The sequence below is a fragment of the Bombus bifarius genome, unplaced genomic scaffold (assembly GCF_011952205.1).
Source record: "Bombus bifarius isolate JDL3187 unplaced genomic scaffold, Bbif_JDL3187 scf7180000008206, whole genome shotgun sequence".
Lineage (NCBI taxonomy): Eukaryota > Metazoa > Arthropoda > Insecta > Hymenoptera > Apidae > Bombus > Bombus bifarius.
In genome coordinates this window covers 1,169,349-1,188,593 of record NW_022884510.1, presented here as the reverse complement: position 1 = coordinate 1,188,593, position 19,245 = coordinate 1,169,349, and the positions used below count along the sequence as shown (strand labels likewise).

General features: G+C 37.9%; 1 protein-coding gene across 5 annotated transcripts; it reads right to left on the bottom strand.

Moving 5' to 3' along the window:
- Nucleotides 1–475: 475 nt before the first annotated feature.
- Nucleotides 476–19,196, bottom strand: LOC117210511 (tachykinins). Of its 5 annotated transcripts, none has more exons than XM_033453618.1 (7): nt 19,010–19,196; nt 3,185–3,377; nt 2,763–2,951; nt 2,086–2,337; nt 1,726–1,945; nt 1,430–1,652; nt 476–1,351 (listed from the first exon to the last, which is right to left on the bottom strand). In XM_033453618.1, the coding sequence occupies exons 2-6, from the start codon at nt 3,374–3,376 to the stop codon at nt 1,489–1,491; spliced, it is 1,017 nt and encodes a 338-aa protein (XP_033309509.1). In that variant the 5' UTR covers nt 3,377; nt 19,010–19,196; the 3' UTR covers nt 476–1,351; nt 1,430–1,488. The 5 variants fall into 5 exon arrangements, with proteins under 5 accessions (XP_033309509.1, XP_033309510.1, XP_033309512.1 ...); XM_033453619.1 differs by having other exon boundaries at nt 476–1,343; nt 19,010–19,195; XM_033453621.1 differs by having other exon boundaries at nt 19,017–19,195.
- Nucleotides 19,197–19,245: the final 49 nt, after the last annotated feature.

The following is a 19,245-nucleotide window of genomic DNA, read 5'->3' as shown; positions in this document are numbered from 1 at the left end:
TATTTGTACATTAGTAAATATCGTAGAATTGTCCATTCCAATCACCTAACCTCTAACGCGTTTACCGGCTTAAAGTTAATCCTTCGATGTATTTTACTATCATCGTATGAAAGTCATTAATCTTTACGAAAAGAAAGTTGTTACTTTTGGTTCCATATAAAAAGGTGTTTTGATAATAAAGTTTTTATATAAAACTTCCGATACAGAAAAATAGACATATTTGTTAAAATAGAATATTTTCCTGTCAATTATAAGTTTGTGCCAATATCAGCACTTGTTGAATTAATATAATGTAGTGCTTTTATTTATATGTATTTGTCCTTAGATGTAGATATATAGACACAGACTTTCCTTCTGTAAAATAATAAATAACATATGTATATATAGGTGCATTATTTTCATCGTTCTTCCAGTAATTGCAACTGTTGTGTAAATAGCAACTATTATATTGCGTAGTTCAAATTAAACAAGTAAATCAAATAACTTATATAGATATTTATTCTCTTTTTTAAATTGCCAGAGACTTGTTTCACACTTACAAATTACAACATAGATAGGTCTTCGTCATTGGGTAGAATACTAAACGATTACGTATTCTAAAACTTATTTGCAAACAAGCTGTGTTTAACAAATATCGTTCATGTGACAAAACACGAAAGGAGGTGAGGTATCGATAGTATAAAAATATTGTGTTGTATAGTCATAACAATCACATTGTATTCCGAGAAAGGAATGAACTTAAAGTATATTTAATTTTTTTTGCTGGTTGAAGCGTAAAATATCTGTATACATATATATCGGTGATTTCTTTTTTCAAGAAAAATAGAATCTTCTATCTACTTCTATATTATTTATGTCCGTTTTAAGTTGTTCCTAAGTCGACATAACAGTCTCGAGAATGACGTGGAGAATGTAAAAAATAAATTAATTTTTTGTATCAAAATTAAAAGGGTAACGGTAAGAATAAATTAGCAACCAAAGAGAGAGAGAGAGAGAGAGTGGCGTCTTTTAAGCCCTTTTCAAAATATAAGAAATAGGAACGCGGTCTGTAATACGCTCGAGGTTTACGTATATATGTACATTGGCGGTGTACGGATATGTCGTTGAAACTAAAATCTCGAGGGGAGAAGACAACGTATTCTTTCACAATGTACGCATGGAATGCAATGACAATAACGAGGACAGTCTACTGATAAAAGTACCGCGTTGTCTTCCCCTATCCTTAGGTATACCTATCAAGCGATACAGTCTAATACACGTTTAAACAAAAAGACTAGCATTACACAGTGATTATTGTTGTTGCGTTGCCATTGTTGCCACCAACAAAACCAGTGCTATTACTGCTAATTGCCTGAAATAAGAAACGTCGATAAAAAGTAAAACTTTATTCACAATATTACCTACAATTATAATAAGTTCATCAAGTTACCTAATAACATTCACGAATCTTCATTCATACTCCTTTCGATGTTTCTTTACTGAAATACATTAATAGACAGATTGCAAAGACGACGCTTTCTTGCCTCTCACCCCTACGAATTTTCCTCGGAATTCCCATCGTGGATTCTTCTTTCCTCTGACTCCAAGATATCTGAAGGGTGATCGCTTTTCAATTTCGTACGCGGCGAGGTTGTTTCCAGGGTTGCTTACGCCTGTTTGAAGTACCACAATCCGTATTTTATTTGATCGTAATCTTTTTCAACGTTATATAATTTATATAAATACCTTGATAACCGATCGTCGTTTGCGTAGGGCTCGAATTAGATCCGTAAATCTCCCCAACGTTCCTTTTACCTCTCATCCCATGAAAACCCATGCGAGCTCTTTTAAACGAATCGCTACCGCTTTCTATATCTTGAAAATCCGCAACCCTTTTCTCGTAATCTGACGGATTCATCGAATAATCTAAATAATCATCGAACGTATCCTTCCTACGTTGCAACCCCTGCAAAGTTTCCGTAGATCTTTTAAGATTCGCACTATTTAATATGAATATATAATGTGCACAGTGCTCATATACAGCGCAATTTCTTTCGTTTATGTTGCACACAAAGCATTGGGAAATATTTTACATGCTTTACTCACCTGAAAGCCCATAACGTCTTGTTTATCAAGATCTTGCCACGGATCAAGAATTAATTTTTTGCCTCTCATCCCGTGGAATCCCATTGGAGCTCTCTTCTCCCACAAGAATTCGCCTTCCTTATCGAAAATATTTGGATATCCTTCCATCGACAATATTCTCTTTTCATAATCTTCTGGATAATCAATCACGTACATGTCTTTGCTTCTTGGATCTTGGAATCTCGTGGTAGTCTTTTTAATTTCATCTAAGATCTGCACGTATAGAAAACGTATATAGGTATAATCATAATATTCGGACAAGGAAACAAAGAGTATTCTTATTGTATTATTTCTTTGAACGCTTTCATTTCTTTCGCAAGGTAGGTTCTCGCTTTACAATAGAAACGAAGCTTTTACCATTTACCGAAGTAACTATGCAACGTATGCAATGATGGCGTAAATTTTTAAGTTTCATCGTTGTAAATTCTATCGTTTCTCAAGAGCGTAGTTTAAAGAGCGCGTTGAATTTGTTTCTTTTCCATTTGTTAAGGACTATTGAAAGAAGTTACAGGCGTAAAAAGGGGAAAAGAGAACGAAGGAGAAATAAATCGATGTAAACGAGTAAAAAGTAATATTTCTTTGCCTCGCGTCACACTTTTCAAACGATCTTCGAAATTCAAGGTTCGCTGTTTGCCTACCTCCTCGAGAGATTTCTTGCCTCTCATTCCCTGAAATCCCATCGGTGCACGTTTGTAATATTCGTCATCTAACGAAGCTTTCTTGCCTCTCATGCCTTGAAAACCCATCGGCGCACGCTTATTAGTCTCCTCGGGGAAAAGTTGATTTTCAACGTCAGCGATTATCGAGTTTTTCTTTCCACGCATTCCCTGTACACACGCAACCACGCATTATGCATAATGTCAATAAATTCCTGAAAGACGTGCACGCTCAACGAATAGCTAATTGCAGCAAGTATATAAGATTTCTATCGAGTGATAAAATAATAATATTGTACAATGGTAAAATAATAATTCTCGAAGGAATAAGGTAATAATGCAAAAAGAATAATATAATATTATACAAATAACAAGCATTTCATAAATGATTTTAGATGCTTTACCTGGAAGCCCATGATCGCACGTTTCAAAATTCCAAAGTCCTCCGAATCCAAAGAGTCAAAATTCTTTTTCCCACGCATTCCTTGAAATCCCATAACGGCACGTTTGTCGGAGAGAACATTTTCTGACATGGACTCTTCGGCGATCGCGAATGTGACGGATACCATTAACAAAAACGTCGAAGGGATGATCATTCTGTAAAGGATTAGATCATCGTTATTAATCTGTTACCCCGAGTTCTATGTTTTATGTTACAAGTTACGTATACTTTTAATTCAACTTTTTCTCATCGAAGAATGGGATATTCTCGGCAAGGCACTTTTATCGTTCGTTGTCCTAGCTCGTATACCAGGATATTTCTCCCACGAGGCTATGATTTAAGTAATGGAATTTTACTCGGTTTATCTTATCGTATGGCATACACATTCCCATATACATATATATGGACGATACATGTAAAAGACTGAGATTCTTAATTCGCAAATGAAGCGCACGACAAATGCACGAAGAATGGTCAGTTATTTGATTGACAACGTCATCGGTATTGGGTAGACCGGCCTATGTCTACGTGTCAAGAATGAAATGATATTTTGCGGCAATTCAGATCGACAGACAGCTGCTCGTCTGTTCTACGTATTTTAAAATTCGTACGAATCCGCTCGTGCCGACTCTTATCGTTGTCAACTACGGTGTCGACGTAAAGTAATTTACAGGACGCTGCGTTTGAATTTCAAATATCGTCGCTTTTTTCATCAAAAGTGCGTCGTGTACGTTTTATCGTCTATTACCTTGATTGTGTCTTAGTAAACGGATGTTTTATGAATACTAAATGAGAAATAAAACAACGCAATTCCTTTCTTGCCGTAACTTTTACGCGTATTATTGCTTGGCACCTCGCCTCTCTTGTATATTTTAAAACCCATAGATATACGTTCGCTTATTTAAAATACGTTTTTCAATTTTTCAGAACGAGAGAGAGAGAGAGAGAGAGAGAGAGAGTATCGAAACGAAATAAGAATAGTTTCTAGAAAGTTGGTACGAGGTAGAAGAATATAAGAAGAGTAGTAAAAGACAGAATAATTTTTGATGAAAAACCTGAGCATCTTTGTAGGTAACTTGACACTTTATCGACCGATAGCCGATTAATCGGCTTTCTGTCGCCGACGCTTACCGATCGGTAGCCTATTAATCGGCTTTTTGTTGCCGACAATCTTTCTCATTATTTGAGCAGTAATTTGTTATTTAGCGCCAAGATACTTTGCTCGGTTGCGTCAGTTGCGTTGCTTCGTAAGCTCCCACAGTTTTATATCAATTTGAAAACTTACCGTTCGCGATGAACGAAAAGAACGGTATCGGAGAGTCTAAACCGAAACAGAGCCTGAGTTGCCGGTCGGACGAGCGTATGCTGTTGAACCGCTAGCGGTCAGTAAATTGTTAATAACACCAACGATCGAATACAAGAGGCCATTCATTGATCAGGACATCAGCATACGTGGAACGTTTCTATTCGACGTTTCTCTCGCAACATTTTTTCGATTTTCTAAATTTACAGTTTCTCGATGGCCAAAAACGTTACGAATTCGATAAATGGCGAAATAATAATCGCGCATAATAATAATGTACGTTAACGAGCGTATCATCGTCTTTCGTCGATCAGTAGTGAAGAGTGGGACCACAGATATCGCTTTGTAAGTTTAAACGACGCGGTAAACCGGTGTCGGATCGTATAGCTTGATTAAAACGCCTCTCGACATCGCATCTCGTAGTAGCACCTCATTGCCCTCGTGGTTTCTTCCATCATCGTCCGTCCGTGTTTGAAATTTATGGTTTCATTTCGTTTAACTTTGTGACGCTGCAACAGCCTTCGTCCGATTCTTTACGTCTAAACGAGGTAATCTCTCGCGAACGAGAAGTTTCAGGGGACAATTGTTTTTAAACGAAAGTTTGTTTCTGATCTCTTAAAATTGTGATGAATTACCAACTCCGCCGTTTTGATTATCTTTACAAGAATGGCAAGTTAGATCCTTACACTCTATTTCTTCCATCCTTTGAATATTATGCCGGCTACTATACTTCGAATGTTTCGTACAATTCTGCACGTTGCATACGTCTCTTGGATTTTTGCGCACACAAATCTTTCGATCGAGCGAAGATTTTTAAGCCTCTACGTAAAGCCAAGCTTACCGTAAGTACAGTTTACCATTTAGTCGCGATAAATCGATAAATTTGAAGGTACACGGTAGCACGTTTAAAACTTTCTTTTGGACAGGGCAGAGTTAAATCGACGAAGAATTTGAAACTGATCGGCGAATGATCCGCGTTAACGAATAGAACCGTGGGTGACCGTCGAGGTCAGCTCGTCGGTTGACGTAGAGTAAACGGAGCGATGATTTCCCGACTCGATAAAGAGACCGATAGAAAGGGAGAGGAAGGATAGATTGGCGGGTATTCGGGGAAGACAAGGGAGTAGCATCGTTGCTTCAGGTGATGTCGTATAGATTGTACGCTGAGCCCCGGCTCTTCTTCACGGGTCGGTCACTCGTGTAATCGTTGGAAACAAGCCGTCTTTGTATTCCATATTTTCTCTCAAAATCAACGATCCGCGACCAACAAACTTTTATTTCAGACACAATCCGATATTCGATGAAATCATTTTCTTACGAGCAACTGTTGCATACTAATTTGTACTTTCGTTCAAAATTCTTCCATCCGGAGCATTGTACTCTGTTCGACGAGCGTTACGCCGCTTCGATTATTTTATTCCGTACTTGGTATAAATCTTTCTAGGTTCGCACGTATAGAAAAGTTAAAAGAGACGATGCTCAATTACAAAAACGATTCTAAGCTCAAAAGACGAAAAAAAAAGAAAAAAAAGAAAAGGAGAAGATTCCAAACGAAGCGTCGTGACTGCGTTTAAGTTCAAGTATGATACATTATTTCGACTGAGTAGCTACATACGGGGATGATTTTTTTTCAACGAAGGTGAAATAAAAATAGCTACGTTCACTGTACGGTAAGTAACGTTGCAATCTACAGCTGCGCACTGAAGTTGAATGGGGACGGAACACGATCGGATGAGATCGAGAGGTAGGCGTATGTAAGTACGTGTATCTGCGTGCACGCGTGCATCCGTGTATGTGCACAAAGGATTAAAAAAAAAAAGTAGGAAAAAGAATGGGGGGAAAGATGGAAAAACACGTGAAAGCCGATACGAAACGGATTGGAATCATTGGTCTTTTGTTCCGTGGTAATCAATCTTTGCGTTAGGTTCTTCACGGTACCATTGTCGCAACGTCACGAGAGAACCAAGAATGACCTTTACATTTACTCTTATCTTTACCTTTGCCTTTACCTTCGCTTATACTTCTATCTTCACCCTAACCAACAGTTTACCCTTAAGCTTAACTTTAACGTTACGCGGTTTCCTCTGACCAACATGAGAGACAAATATACGGACGTTATTTACTTCTCAACATACAGTGGCCCATGAAAGCGTTGGAACGCTTATAGAAACCTTTGTATCAAATCCCTGATTTCATCTGATTTGAAAATAGCTGCATACGCGGCGGAGATCAGCGCGTGTTTTTCCTAACGTAACCGCAATCTGTACCACATATACCGTAACGATTGTATTAATAATTTGCTTCAATGAAAACCTACTAATTGGACATCGGAAGTAAAAAAGAAAAAAGGATATTAATTTCCAATGACCTTTGCGAGTATCGACGAACAGATTCCTACGAAACGAGTTGGTTATTAGACAGAATCGTTAGTTCCTTCGCTTTATTCCGAGTTACATGAAATTAAAAAACATAAATGATACAAATAAAATTATCTTCATCGCCATCCCCTTATAACCTGATTTCGAAAAAAAGACAAAGTCGGCCAATGCATAATAAGCATCGGCATATTTCGTATAGGATCGCGTGGTTGCGCGTGTTGCGTTTCGAGGTAATTTGTTCAGCTTGTGCTTCGATTATTTGCATCGTGAACAGAGTTGTTCGAGTCGAACGAACGTTCTAAAGGTTTCGCGTTAAAACTGAGCTGTTTGCTAGAAAAACAGCACCGATCGCGATAAATAAAGGGGAGAAAAACCATCTTCCCTTCTCTGGACCAAGTATCTGGACCAAGTATCGGAGAGAAACTGGAAAAAGGAAAAACCGTTGTCATTGTAGCAGGGAAGAAATTATGAATGATTACCAGGGAAAGGTCGTGGTTGAGAAATCACCCGGAGATAAAATTGTGCACGTGTACGTAATATGGTTTTATAGGTCTGGTACTTGCAATTCATTTACGTAGACACGTATTGTTGGATCCAGTAAAAGAGACCGCAAATTGTAAGCATCGTTGCTATTTCGATGGAACGTGTTTCGACGAATCTTTGAAAATCTTCTTTGAAGTCGCTGATTCTTTCAATAGCGTAGTCGATGAAATGATTTCTCGAACGAATATCTGGCATGTTTCATCGTAAATCGTACGATGATCTTCTTTTATCTTTCAGATTTCACGTTTTCGCTGTATTATTTATTACGTATTTATATGCGCGATCGGGAAATTTCTATCTTTCGCTCATCGCCGAACGATGAAACGTACGCTCAACTCATCGTTGATTCTTTGGAATCCGGTTAATTCTTTTAACCTAAAAGGCCGCGATCTTACTGACTGTCGATGAAACGAAGTTTAACTAAATTCGTGAATGTCTCCATACGACAGAATCGATTTACATATCAACATCGTGTTACATATAACCTAGTACCCGTTTATTTAAATTTAGGACAACAATCGGCGAATAAAATTTAATTAATTTCTGTACCAGAAACGTATAAATTAAATTACTTTCGTTGAAAAGTTCGATCGGGCAGTTGTTCGCAAATGCGTTGAATATTCTTCGTTGTTAAATCAAACCATGACGGTCGCGTGTACGCGTGCTACCGTTCCAACGATCGGGAATAATTAAAGAGATTTGTTCGTAATGCAAATGAAAAATTACAAAGGCGCATTTTGCGCAAGTGGCGAGAAGATCGCAAAAAATGGTTTGTTAAAATATTTACGGAGCTCGATAGATTTCTACGAGAGATCGATAGCAGAAGCATTAACACGATTGGGATATGGTGCGTAAGATCGAAAGAAAATTGCATAAAGTCCTCGTCGGACCGTCTGACTTACGAAGAGGAAAGTATAGTAAAGGATAAAATAAACGTAAGTTTTGTGGAAAAAGGGATTTTTTTTTTTTTTAGAGAGAACGAACGCAGACCTTTGGTTGTCGACAAGGAAGATTTTTCTTGTTTCGTAGTTGTGATTTTGTTCGAAGGCTGATACAACTGCTTTTTTAAACTAGTACGTGAAAGGACCAACTTATGTCAAAAAGCTCGCAATTGGGTCTTTCTATTTGCAATTTCAACGATCATGGACGTTATTGGGACATTTTTACCAATCTACGACCATTAATTGAAAAATTACCAAGTTTAAGAACGAAAGCTACCAAGAGTTGAAATTACATTCGTGCGGTTAATCGATAAAAAGTGGAAAAGCTTGTTTGATAGATACTCTCTGCGATCTGTTTATTATTTTCGCATCGAACTGTCCACTTTCTCATCTATTTCTGATAAAAGACGGTTCAAACGATCTGAAGATATTTCGAAGTATTTTTATCGAAGAAATTATTTAAAGGTTCGAAGGAAGACAAAGGGCGTCGATTATTAAAAGGAAGAAGGATTAGGAAAGAACGACTTGCGATAGAAGTCGACTTAATATAGCTGTAACCTCGGTCTTAGTGGCACGTAGCAATGTTCGAAATGTAAATAACATCGATCGCTGCCATATAAATATTTATAATAAATCGTATTGTTTTCTCGAGAGAATAAAATTGGTTGTCCTCGGAGAGAGCGCAAAGCTAGAGAGTTGAAAAGGTTCTTGGTTCGAAAGAGGTTCGAGGAAGTTAACGAAAGAAAAGATAAACATTTTGTAAGTTGCGAAAACAATGCGCAAATGCGTTGCGATCGGAGAACACCGGCGGAAAAGCAGAAGAAAAAGAAAAAGGAACATGGAGGAGGAGCAAGAGGAAAAAGAAGAGGTACCATGCAAACAGATAAACACTCGACGAGGCAGAAAATTGTTCGGCCGCTTCTGCGAAGGCGGAGCAGAAAAAGGACGAGCGATGCAAGTAGTATATACATAGGTCTGAGTATTGGTTTTGTTCGGAAAACGTCGATACCTTTGGTTGTTTCGAGCATCGTTCAAGGCATATCCAATGGTCGCGTAAAACAAGCAAGGACGATCTTGATTTAGAGAAGAATAGTCGCGTTGCGGGCGAAACGTTTTCAACTCTTCAACAACGCCGTTTTCCAGCCAACGCTAGAAACGAGAGGAAAAACTATACATCGTCGGTGTAAGGAATCGAGGATTCGCGAAGAATTTGAATTTTACTAGCACGTTGAGAGTTCTCAAGGAGCAATATCTTCTTCTAATATCTAAAACAATATCTTCTTCTACTTCTTTTTTTATAAATGGATAGATAGAAGATATCCGGGTATAAAATGGTAACGAACAGAGCTAGAAGATAGCTAGAAGATTTATGGTAGGCAACTGAATGATAACGAAGGGCTATTTATCGAAGAATTATCGTAAAATAATCGATACGAAGCTCGGAAATAAGATTGCTACGATTTTCGGTGAAAACGATTTGTAGAGTTCTAGCGAGCTACTTTTCCAAGCAAGATTCATCGAAACTTTTATTATCGGGACGTTTCTTCGTTTCTTAGTTGTCAAATTGGTTCGCGATTCTGCGGCCAGCGAAACTTTTCAACTACGTATACATATCGTACATAAGATCGTATGCCTTGCAACCTGTTGCTGTCCGAGGTTGAACACGGTCGAATTCCATCGATTCTGCTTACATCGACGAAAGCTCTTGCAGAGGAAAATCGTCTACAAAAGAAAGTGCGAGAAAAACATGGATATATCTGAGGGGAACGGGAAAGATGGTTGTAATAAATTGATTTTCGTAGGTTTCTGTTCGCCTTTCTCGTACAGAGACTCGAGAAAGTACGCAGTATAAAGAAAGTGCGCGTGTTAAATTTGATTACGATGTCAGAAAGGCAAAAGCTTAACAACCTATTCTAACAGACGCTTGGATGGATACGATCATCCTCGCAACTGCGATTAAGCATGGTACGTTATTTCATGAAATTGTCAGAATGAAGCGATATAAATGAAAGACGCTGTAAGCGAAAGCAAGTACCAGGTATAATACAAGATAATATTTTGAGAAAGTTTCTATATAAGTAGAACGGATACAGAAACGCGGAGCTCTCTCCCTCCCTCTCCCTCTCCTTCTCTGCTCGTTTCCAATCATTTGCATGGATAGCAAGGAAGCATTGCTTGTAGTTAGCAACCCATATTTTGCTAACGATGCGACTTCGATCTCATGCTGGAGTCGAGAGTCGGAAAACGATGCTGTCGTTACTGTTGCCACCAGCCTGACAACGTTCCACCCCACGAAAGTAACGTCTGCTGGAGGAAGTAAGCAAGCTAATCGAATAAACGACAAATTGCATGCTAAATTGCAAAATCGTCGCGACGACTAGCTTCGGTGTTTGTTAAATTACGTTTCTTCTACTGTAAAGTAACCAAGTACTCGATAACTTATTCTCCTTCGAGGCTCGAACGATTACCAGAGTAATTACACGAACGAGCTGTACAATTTGATCTCACGATCTCTTCTCTTCCCTTCAGTTACCTTTCCTTGCCTTTCCCATGTTTCACCGTTTATTTGCCGAGATAACCATTTACTTTAATAGACGAAATATGGTTAAACGAATGTCGAAGCAGAATAAACGGAGAAGTAGCGGCGGGAAGATGGATGCGTGAGAATACGGTTCCCCGAACTCGAACGAGAACAGGTGTTTGTTCAATATTCATCGTCGATTAATAAACGTACGAGGCGCCCTTAAGCACGCTCACGCGTACGCAATTTAGAACCTTTTAAAGGTAACCGCGAGTAAGCACGAATGCCGCAATTTCATCTAAAAACTTGATCTCGTTTCCGAAGACTCTTAGTTAAATTGTCGATAACTGTCCTGTATAATACCGTTCGACGTTCTTCGATTTCTTATCAATTCTTTTTTACGGAAATCTAATTTGTACGCGTTTTCATTGATTGCTGCCGTCGTTAATTACGTTTCTTGTCTCGCAGAAGAAATTTTCTAACTTTTTCTTAAACGAATTACATTTTGTAGTATTATGCGCGTCTCGAGGCCCTTCAATCGCAAACCTTTAATCCCTTTAGTCTAATGAGACGAAGGTGAATGAGAGTAAGATGAAGGCATTTTTTAAAGACGTCCCATAATTAATTCGATTGCATAGAAACAACGATTATCTCTTTCTTCGATCATTTTCATTAATTTTCTTTCCCCTCTAAAGACCTATTCTTATTCTAAAAAGATTTTTTTTCAATGAAATTTTGTGTTGCAATATCACACGAGTGTCGAATTTCTTTAAACATGTTTTATATTTAGTCAGATGGTATATATTTTATTATTTTTAATTTTCTCTTCTATTCGAAGATCCTCTCCTGTATAAATATTTAACGTCGATTTTCTTTCTTTCTTTCTTTCTTTCCTTAGAGCGATTCTCATTCCTACGAAATTTCGACACAAATTTTCAATTAGTAGACGATCGTACAAGAAGAGTCTAAAAAGCATTTGACCACGTAAACGTGGGAAACGCGATGCGGTGTGTGCATTGTGATGAGACGACGATCGATGAAAGCTGAATATATGAAAGTTTGATATTGCGTGTTTGCTCGCGTCTTGTGTCATAGCAATTTTACAGTTTTGAATCGTCCGATATTTATCCGTTCGGAGAAGCCGCGAGATTATTGCCGCTATTAGAAGCATACACACGTATACGAATGTGTGTGTGTATATCGACTGTATATCGAACGTATATCGACAAGTGCCATGTGATATACGAGCGTCGACAAGCTTCGCTTACCACCGATTCGATTCATTTCTGCCATTCCTGGTAATTACGCGGGATATTAATTATTAATCAGAGTAGATTGTCGCGTGTCGTCTTTCGTAACGATCGCACAGCTTACGATTCTATCTAAAAATAAAAGAGACTTCAATTCAGACAACAGGCCATGCTATATTTTTGATCGTCGTACGATTAAAGTTTTCCTTCAGTTTCGCATAATTTCATCGAGTTCTCGGAATATTGTGAAACTGACTTAAAGGCAGTAGGATCTACTTCTTGCTCGTTTCATGAAAATACGAAAGCCCAAAGTATGAAAATAAGTACATTACGTATGCTTAGAGATCAGAAACCATAATCATAAAAAACGTGATCAGCAATTATCGTCATAAATCGGAAAGTAGAGAAAAGCGATGGGATTGCGAAAATAGTATTTTTGAAATTCGCATTGGAATTCCCAGTCGCTTATGCTACCTTCTGAACATAAATATTTCCTTCTTCTTCGGAAATCGAACATAATCGTTTACTAGCGTAAGGAGAACGAGGGAACGAAAAGTGGAATTGATCAGCCTGGCATTTGAGAAGCTCGCATATGCATATGTGTATTTCCTTCGTCAAAAACTATTACGGACGGAGTGTAAAAGATCTTCGTTATTTGGCATTCGGATGCCACTATCGTATCGCGTTATCCTGTGCCATACGATACCGTACAACTCTATGATTTCAAAGCGCGTTTGTCTATTGCGTTGAAAATTAAACCGCTGCTCGTTATTGTCGAGAACGAACCTCGTCTCAACATCCTATCACGTTCGAGATAAATCTTGGAAAGACTAGGCGAAAGAAAAGGAACTACTTAGTGCGTGAAATATGCGTATCCACTTGTAGATACACCTGTAGATACGTGTTTCATAGTGTCACTCGTGCTTCTGTATACAGACGTATGTGCCTATATACGTATAGTACACGGTAAGAAGCATCATGCAAACAGATTCGTGCAGGATACCGAAAAAAAGAATTTTATCGATGCGTATAATGGAATATTAACGAATTAAGATGATCGACGAGATCAGCTTGTCCGCAAAGTGGAACTCTATTTTATTCTGAACGATAGCGGACTAATTTCATTGAGAATAATTGACAAATCTTCGTAACAAAAACACCTTCGGGCATTGTACTAAAGTTGAGAAACATAAATAACCTTGTCAGACTTATCATCAAATCTCTTTTCCCTTTTGGGGAATAAGCTACTAGGAAAACTTGTGATTTATCGTTATAGCGTGCATCGTAGTTTCGTGCTCGGTCTTACACGTGTTTTCAACGAATCGCCTTTTCACCATCCTATAATTATAATGTTTCTGTTCTTTAAACTTTTGAACGATCAAGAAACCCGACGATTATCGTACATCTGCCTTTGTACCGTTATCACGATGAAGCTTGCCACGGTACAGTTGCGCCTGTCAAAGTGCAAATAAAAAATTGCGACAGGTAAGAGGGACGATAGATGGTGGTGTTGCAGATTGTCCCATCGATAATCCTTGTTGGCTATGTGACGTGGACAAATGTAAAAGGACACAGGGGAATCAGAATCGGAATATAAAAGATATCCGACGTATCTGAGAAGAATAAATTTGCCGGAAGATGTCTAAATCTTTTTCTTTCTTCTTTTTTGCCTATATATGTACGAATATAATATATACTTGTCGTATGACATACATCATGTCGTATGACATGTCGTATGACATACGTATGTGAGACATACACGCGTTAAATAACTGTCATATACGTGTTTCTATCTTGCAAGTCATTGTGAAACACGTGCTGTGTTTCACGATGTTTTAATTGAAAGTTATCAGTCATCCTGCGATAAGTTTTTTCTTGACACGAGTGGGTGCACGTGTTTTGTTTGCCTGCAGAGTAACAGTTACAGGTTAAAAGCCTCGGGTCGTATTCGTTCAATTTTAAACGGCGTTCTAAAAGTGATGTAGAAATCTGTAACGAAAATTTGAAAATCGAAACTTGGATGGTTTCACGATGCAATAATCGCGCTACGTAAATAAACAGGCGACAAAGTGAATTGTTTTCAAGACAAACCGTTTATAGTTGGAAACGTTCTGTAGAAATAACGATTCTCTTATTAAAATGTTTCAATCTTAGTAAAAAAAATGCCAAAGTTAGAGGGTTGTCGGAGCTTTTACGTTTCATTTCGATCGCACAATTTAACACAATGGTGTGATTGAAAAAAGAATGTTTTCAGTTTTCGTTCGAAGCGAGTTAAGTAAACGGGAAAATCAATTTTTTCCGCAAAGGTCATAAAGAAACGAGAGAAAAATTTAGTAGTTACATACAAGAATGGCGGAAGAATTTGTACGAAGGAATTCGTTGCTGGAGAAAATTCTTACAAATTGAAAGAAAAATCTACGCTAAATCACGTTTCCCTCTACGCTAAACTGCGTCTTCTTTGAATCTTCGCACCCGTAACGATAAACGAGGATAAATGAAACGAACTGGAACGTTCGCGCGAATCCAACGTTTAGATTTTTCGTTTCTTTAACCTTGTCTGTTTGTTCGGATAATTTGTATTGAAGTTAGACTCGAAACTGTCGGTGATAGTTAATAACGAATAAAAATAAAACTTTGTGTAACGCGTGCGTCGGAGTTCTTTGCGTTTAACCGAATGAAAGGAACGATGAAAGCAACCAGGTCTACGTGGAATATAGTTGGTAAACCGCCTATATTTTATCTCTACCATATTTTGTCTTTGACGTATATGTTGCACGCGTTCGTAGAAAACATCTGTAGACGTATATTTTATAAAATCACAGACATCGTGTTACACGTTTTTCTGTAAACTTCGTAAACGAGAATATCACCGAATACTGTTTTCCGATCTTCGTTTAAACGATGGTCGATAAGTAGCCAATTACAAGTGGATTAACGAACGATTAACCCGCAATGAGAAAATGCTCGGTTTAGCCGGATAGTACGGATTAAGTGTTTCGAAACTGTAGCTACATCGATGCTAGTCGATCGTCGATTTACGGTGTAAATTACAAACGAGTTTCCAGTGGAGTAGGGAACTAGTTTCAAGCACTTGGAAATTTTTCCTCTACTTTTTTCCTCTACACCTTTCGATGCGATTGCGTTAAATACGAAAGCTTCCAGATCGAAGAGTCTTCTTTCTCTGTCTATTTATTTATCTACGAAACTCCTCTGAAATTCATCGTTGTTCCTATGACGGTCGTACTATGTCTTACTATTTGCTTAACGTATTCTGCGAAGTTCAGCACAATACGCCCTTTGTTGCGTCCAAGCGTCCACGTTTTATCGCGAATACACCTAATTTGACAATGATCAGAATCGCCTACTCTTTGAATTAAGTTTTACCTTTTGCACATGCTTGCCTCTTTCGAAACAAATTTTCAACGATAAACAACTATTATTATCTTCACACAAATGTTCGCACTTGTGTCATAAATGTTTGTCAATAAATTTAATAAATAAATCCTGTCGATAAATTTAGCTCACATTGATTCCGTGTAAGAATCCTCTCAAGGTTAATCCTCCCAAGTGATCGTTTATATTCTAAAAGTAATTTAAAGTACCACGCGGATGATAATGGTTAGAAAGATATTTACACGACGCTTTAAAGTATCAAGTATGAAGATAGTAGCGAAGTATAAGAGTAAAAGGAAGTCGATGACTCGAAGTTTTTATTTTAAGGGTATTAACGACGATCGTTTGAACTAGAAGCACGAATTGATAGATTGGCGAGTGATGTAAGCGAATTGTTTTCGTTTAGAGGAGGAAAGCGACAAGTAGTACGAGTCGACGTATGATTAGGCGAACGGAACCATTTGCTTGATTAAAGCACGCGCTTCCAAATACGTCGGTGACTGTGTTATTTTGTCAGATTGAGTTAATTAAAAGTATAAAATATGAACGATCACAATGGAGTAACGTGTTCTTGTGTAATTATGTACGTCGTTATATTTAGGTGCAAATCGTATCGTACAAGTTTTAATTAAATCTCCATCCTTAAAAACCTTTCGGATAACATTGCATATATATATATATAGATATATAGATATGACAAAGAGATCATTTTCGATGGGTTTTCTCTTCTAGATTTGCAGTTTTACACTGTATGTAACATTATCGCTGTTTCTCATCTTTCGTCATGTTGCTCGCGGGAAAAAAGCGAATGGGCAAAATTTTAATAGGAATAACGAAAGAATAATGATCGAAGTTTTGAAAGAATTTGCGACAAAAAATGCGACCACGTAATCATAATGCGAAACTCGTGTATTATAGCTGTTATATATCGTATATGACATTGATATGCATACGATAATATGCAAATGACGACGTTAAACACGACGAGTCGAACATCAAACGCAATGATACACGTAAGAAGAGAAGGAGAAGCAAATGTATCGATGAAAATCGTGTAAAGAAACAAACCAGGACTGCGTAAGTAATGGAAAACTTGTAATTCCGTATCTTTTCTTGCTGTACGAGAACAATTTCGTGGGAGAAGAAATCGCGTTTTCCTAATCGAGAACCAAAGAACGTTCGAAAAAAGTCTGTTTTATCCGGCAATGATAAGATTCGTTCTTAAGTCACTTTGTATCCTTTTCTTATATACGATACTGGAAGATGAGGTAAAATGAACGACAGATGGAAAGACTGTACAGAGAGAATTGGACCGTGGAACGGTGAAGAGATAAAACTAATCGCAATCGTGCGTTCTCACGTGCACTTTCTACGAAAAGAGCGGCGAATTATTCGTTTCTCGAAGAAATTGAAAGAACCGCGAAAGAACACAGCGGTCGATAAGAGGAAAATATGAAATTGTTGAAACGCGGTAAGTGGACGTTAAGAAAAGCAGACCCGTTCGGATTATGCGCATTAATCAGTCGAATGGATGTATTTACGGAACTCGCGTGTTCTTCGTAATAAAATGTTCTTCTTGATTGCGATGCTAATGATACAAATGTAGATGTCGAGCACCAATGCGATGTTGTACGATCGTTATGCCGTTTACGTAGCTTACCACGGAAAATATGTGTCAATACGAAGATTTCATCGAGTGTTTGGAACAACGAATTTAAAGATCTGATTAAACTTTTGCAATTACGTTCGATAGTAACGAGGGTAGTTAATTTCGAGCGTGCGCGCGTTTTGCGTTGAAACGATCGGTGCGCTCAAGAGGATCGATCAAGTATAAAGAGTACGGTACACTTAAAACGTAAAGTTTCGAATATGGCAATCGGTTGGTTAAACGCGTATACGCGTTTCGATACGAGAAATATTATGCTAAAAAGCAACGAACACGCTCGATCGAAGTTTGTCATTTGAATTCGTAAACGAATGGGTAAATTTGGTAAAATCCAGAATGATGAATTTACATTCGAGAGATACGTTCGACTGTGCGTCAACGAATAGAGAAATCGAAACGGAGTTCGAAACAATCGAGCGAATTCTATATTGGCAAATTAAAGCGTAGCTTTATCCACTGTATAGAATCTTCGTGCCAGTTACATTTCATTCGTTTGGTTTGTTTTTAGCTTCATTGTAATCGAAGTAACGCGAAAAGTGCGAATTCGAACAATGTAGAAACTTGTTAGACGTTACACCTATTCGATCGAACAAAATCGTTCGCAACTTTATTGTTTCGAGGAATGGGTACTTTCAAGAAACTAATTACTTTCTTAGTCGTTCGTCTCTTCGTTCGTTGGTAATACGTTTGTTTAACAATAGCTAGAAAATCGTGGAAAATGCGCTTAGAACGGTACGCGCAGTTTTTCAGTGTTACAAATACGTCGACTCGGACCAATAATCGTTTCTGTCGTTAATGTTTTATGAAACGAAACTCGAACATTTTTTTAATTTACTGTCGAATGCTGTTGGTCGTATTTGTACGTTCTATTTGGAAGCCTGTTGCTTCGAAAAATCGTTCGTATATGTATACACGATATAAGTACATTAAGAGTGCTGACATTTAATACAAATTGAATGCTTCCCACTGCTTTTATTTTTTTAACCATTTTATTGTAAATTTGTTGCTTTAATTACGTTACACGTGTTTTATAACGTGAAATATTAATTAAAGCAAAATTTATTGCAAGTTTTCAACAGATGTAATACTCATGGCTGTGTATGACCGTACGCTTCTACTTTAACTCCTAGCATTCCTAAATTCCGAACAATATCTTTCTTCTTCTTTCTCTTCCTTCCTCGCCATCCTTTCGCTCTTTATTTCTTCTTTGACGAATATCTCTACGTATACAGTACACAAATATATGTATATTCACCTATGCATGAAAACGCGTTTATAAAAGCATGTGCTAACTGGAGAACGAAAGCACATACGTAGCTCGGATGGTTTGCAAACATTGCGACTGTGAGAAACATATTTTGCGACTTGAAAGCGAAAGAGAAGGAAAGCAAACTGACCGAGAAAGGAAATAAGAAATGTAAATATCAACGCCACGTACATCGTAGAATGATATTTCAATTTCAATGCATTATATTTCGATGTGGTTTTGAATTCTTTATTCCATCAAAAGTTAACGCGTCTGTTGTTCCCTGTATATTTCATGTATCGCCCGAAGCAGTTTCGAACGCGGTGTATTATCTCTGCTTTAAAGTTTACCGAAAACGTGAGGTTGACTTAGCGTGGAATTATTATAGAGACCATATCGATTGTTTAATGATTCGTAAATGATTCGAGAGAACAAGAATAGTAGCGGTATATACGTATCGTGTATATATATGTAGTTATTTCTAATTATAGAAACAAAAAAAAAAAAAAATCGACCTGACGACTCGTAAAAAAATTTCATGCGTACCTGTTACCTTCGTAGATGAGCGTAAAGACGTCCTCGTGAGTAGGATAACGATGATTTTCGTTGTCGATTGGCTCGAATTAAAGATTCGTTTACGACTCTCGCAGGAGCAGAGGGCGATTCAAAGTTGAGACCCGATCGACGTGACGGACAACGATGTACTGACGCTCCGCGTGCTTCACCTTTACATAGGCCGGCGTAGTGACGTCACGAATCTGCGGGGACCAATGAGAAAACGA

What these genes read in the sequence shown, in the direction of transcription:
- LOC117210511 (XM_033453618.1), bottom strand. Translation starts at nt 3,376, where the DNA reads ATGATCATCCCTTCGACGTTTTTGTTAATGGTATCCGTCACATTCGCG. An exon ending in GCAAGAAATCTCTCGAGGAG is followed by an intron (nt 2,338 to 2,762) that starts GTAGGCAAACAG and finishes CTATACGTGCAG; the next exon opens with ATCTTAGATGAAATTAAAAA. An exon ending in AAGACGTTATGGGCTTTCAG is followed by an intron (nt 1,946 to 2,085) that starts GTGAGTAAAGCA and finishes GAAACTTTGCAG; the next exon opens with GGGTTGCAACGTAGGAAGGA.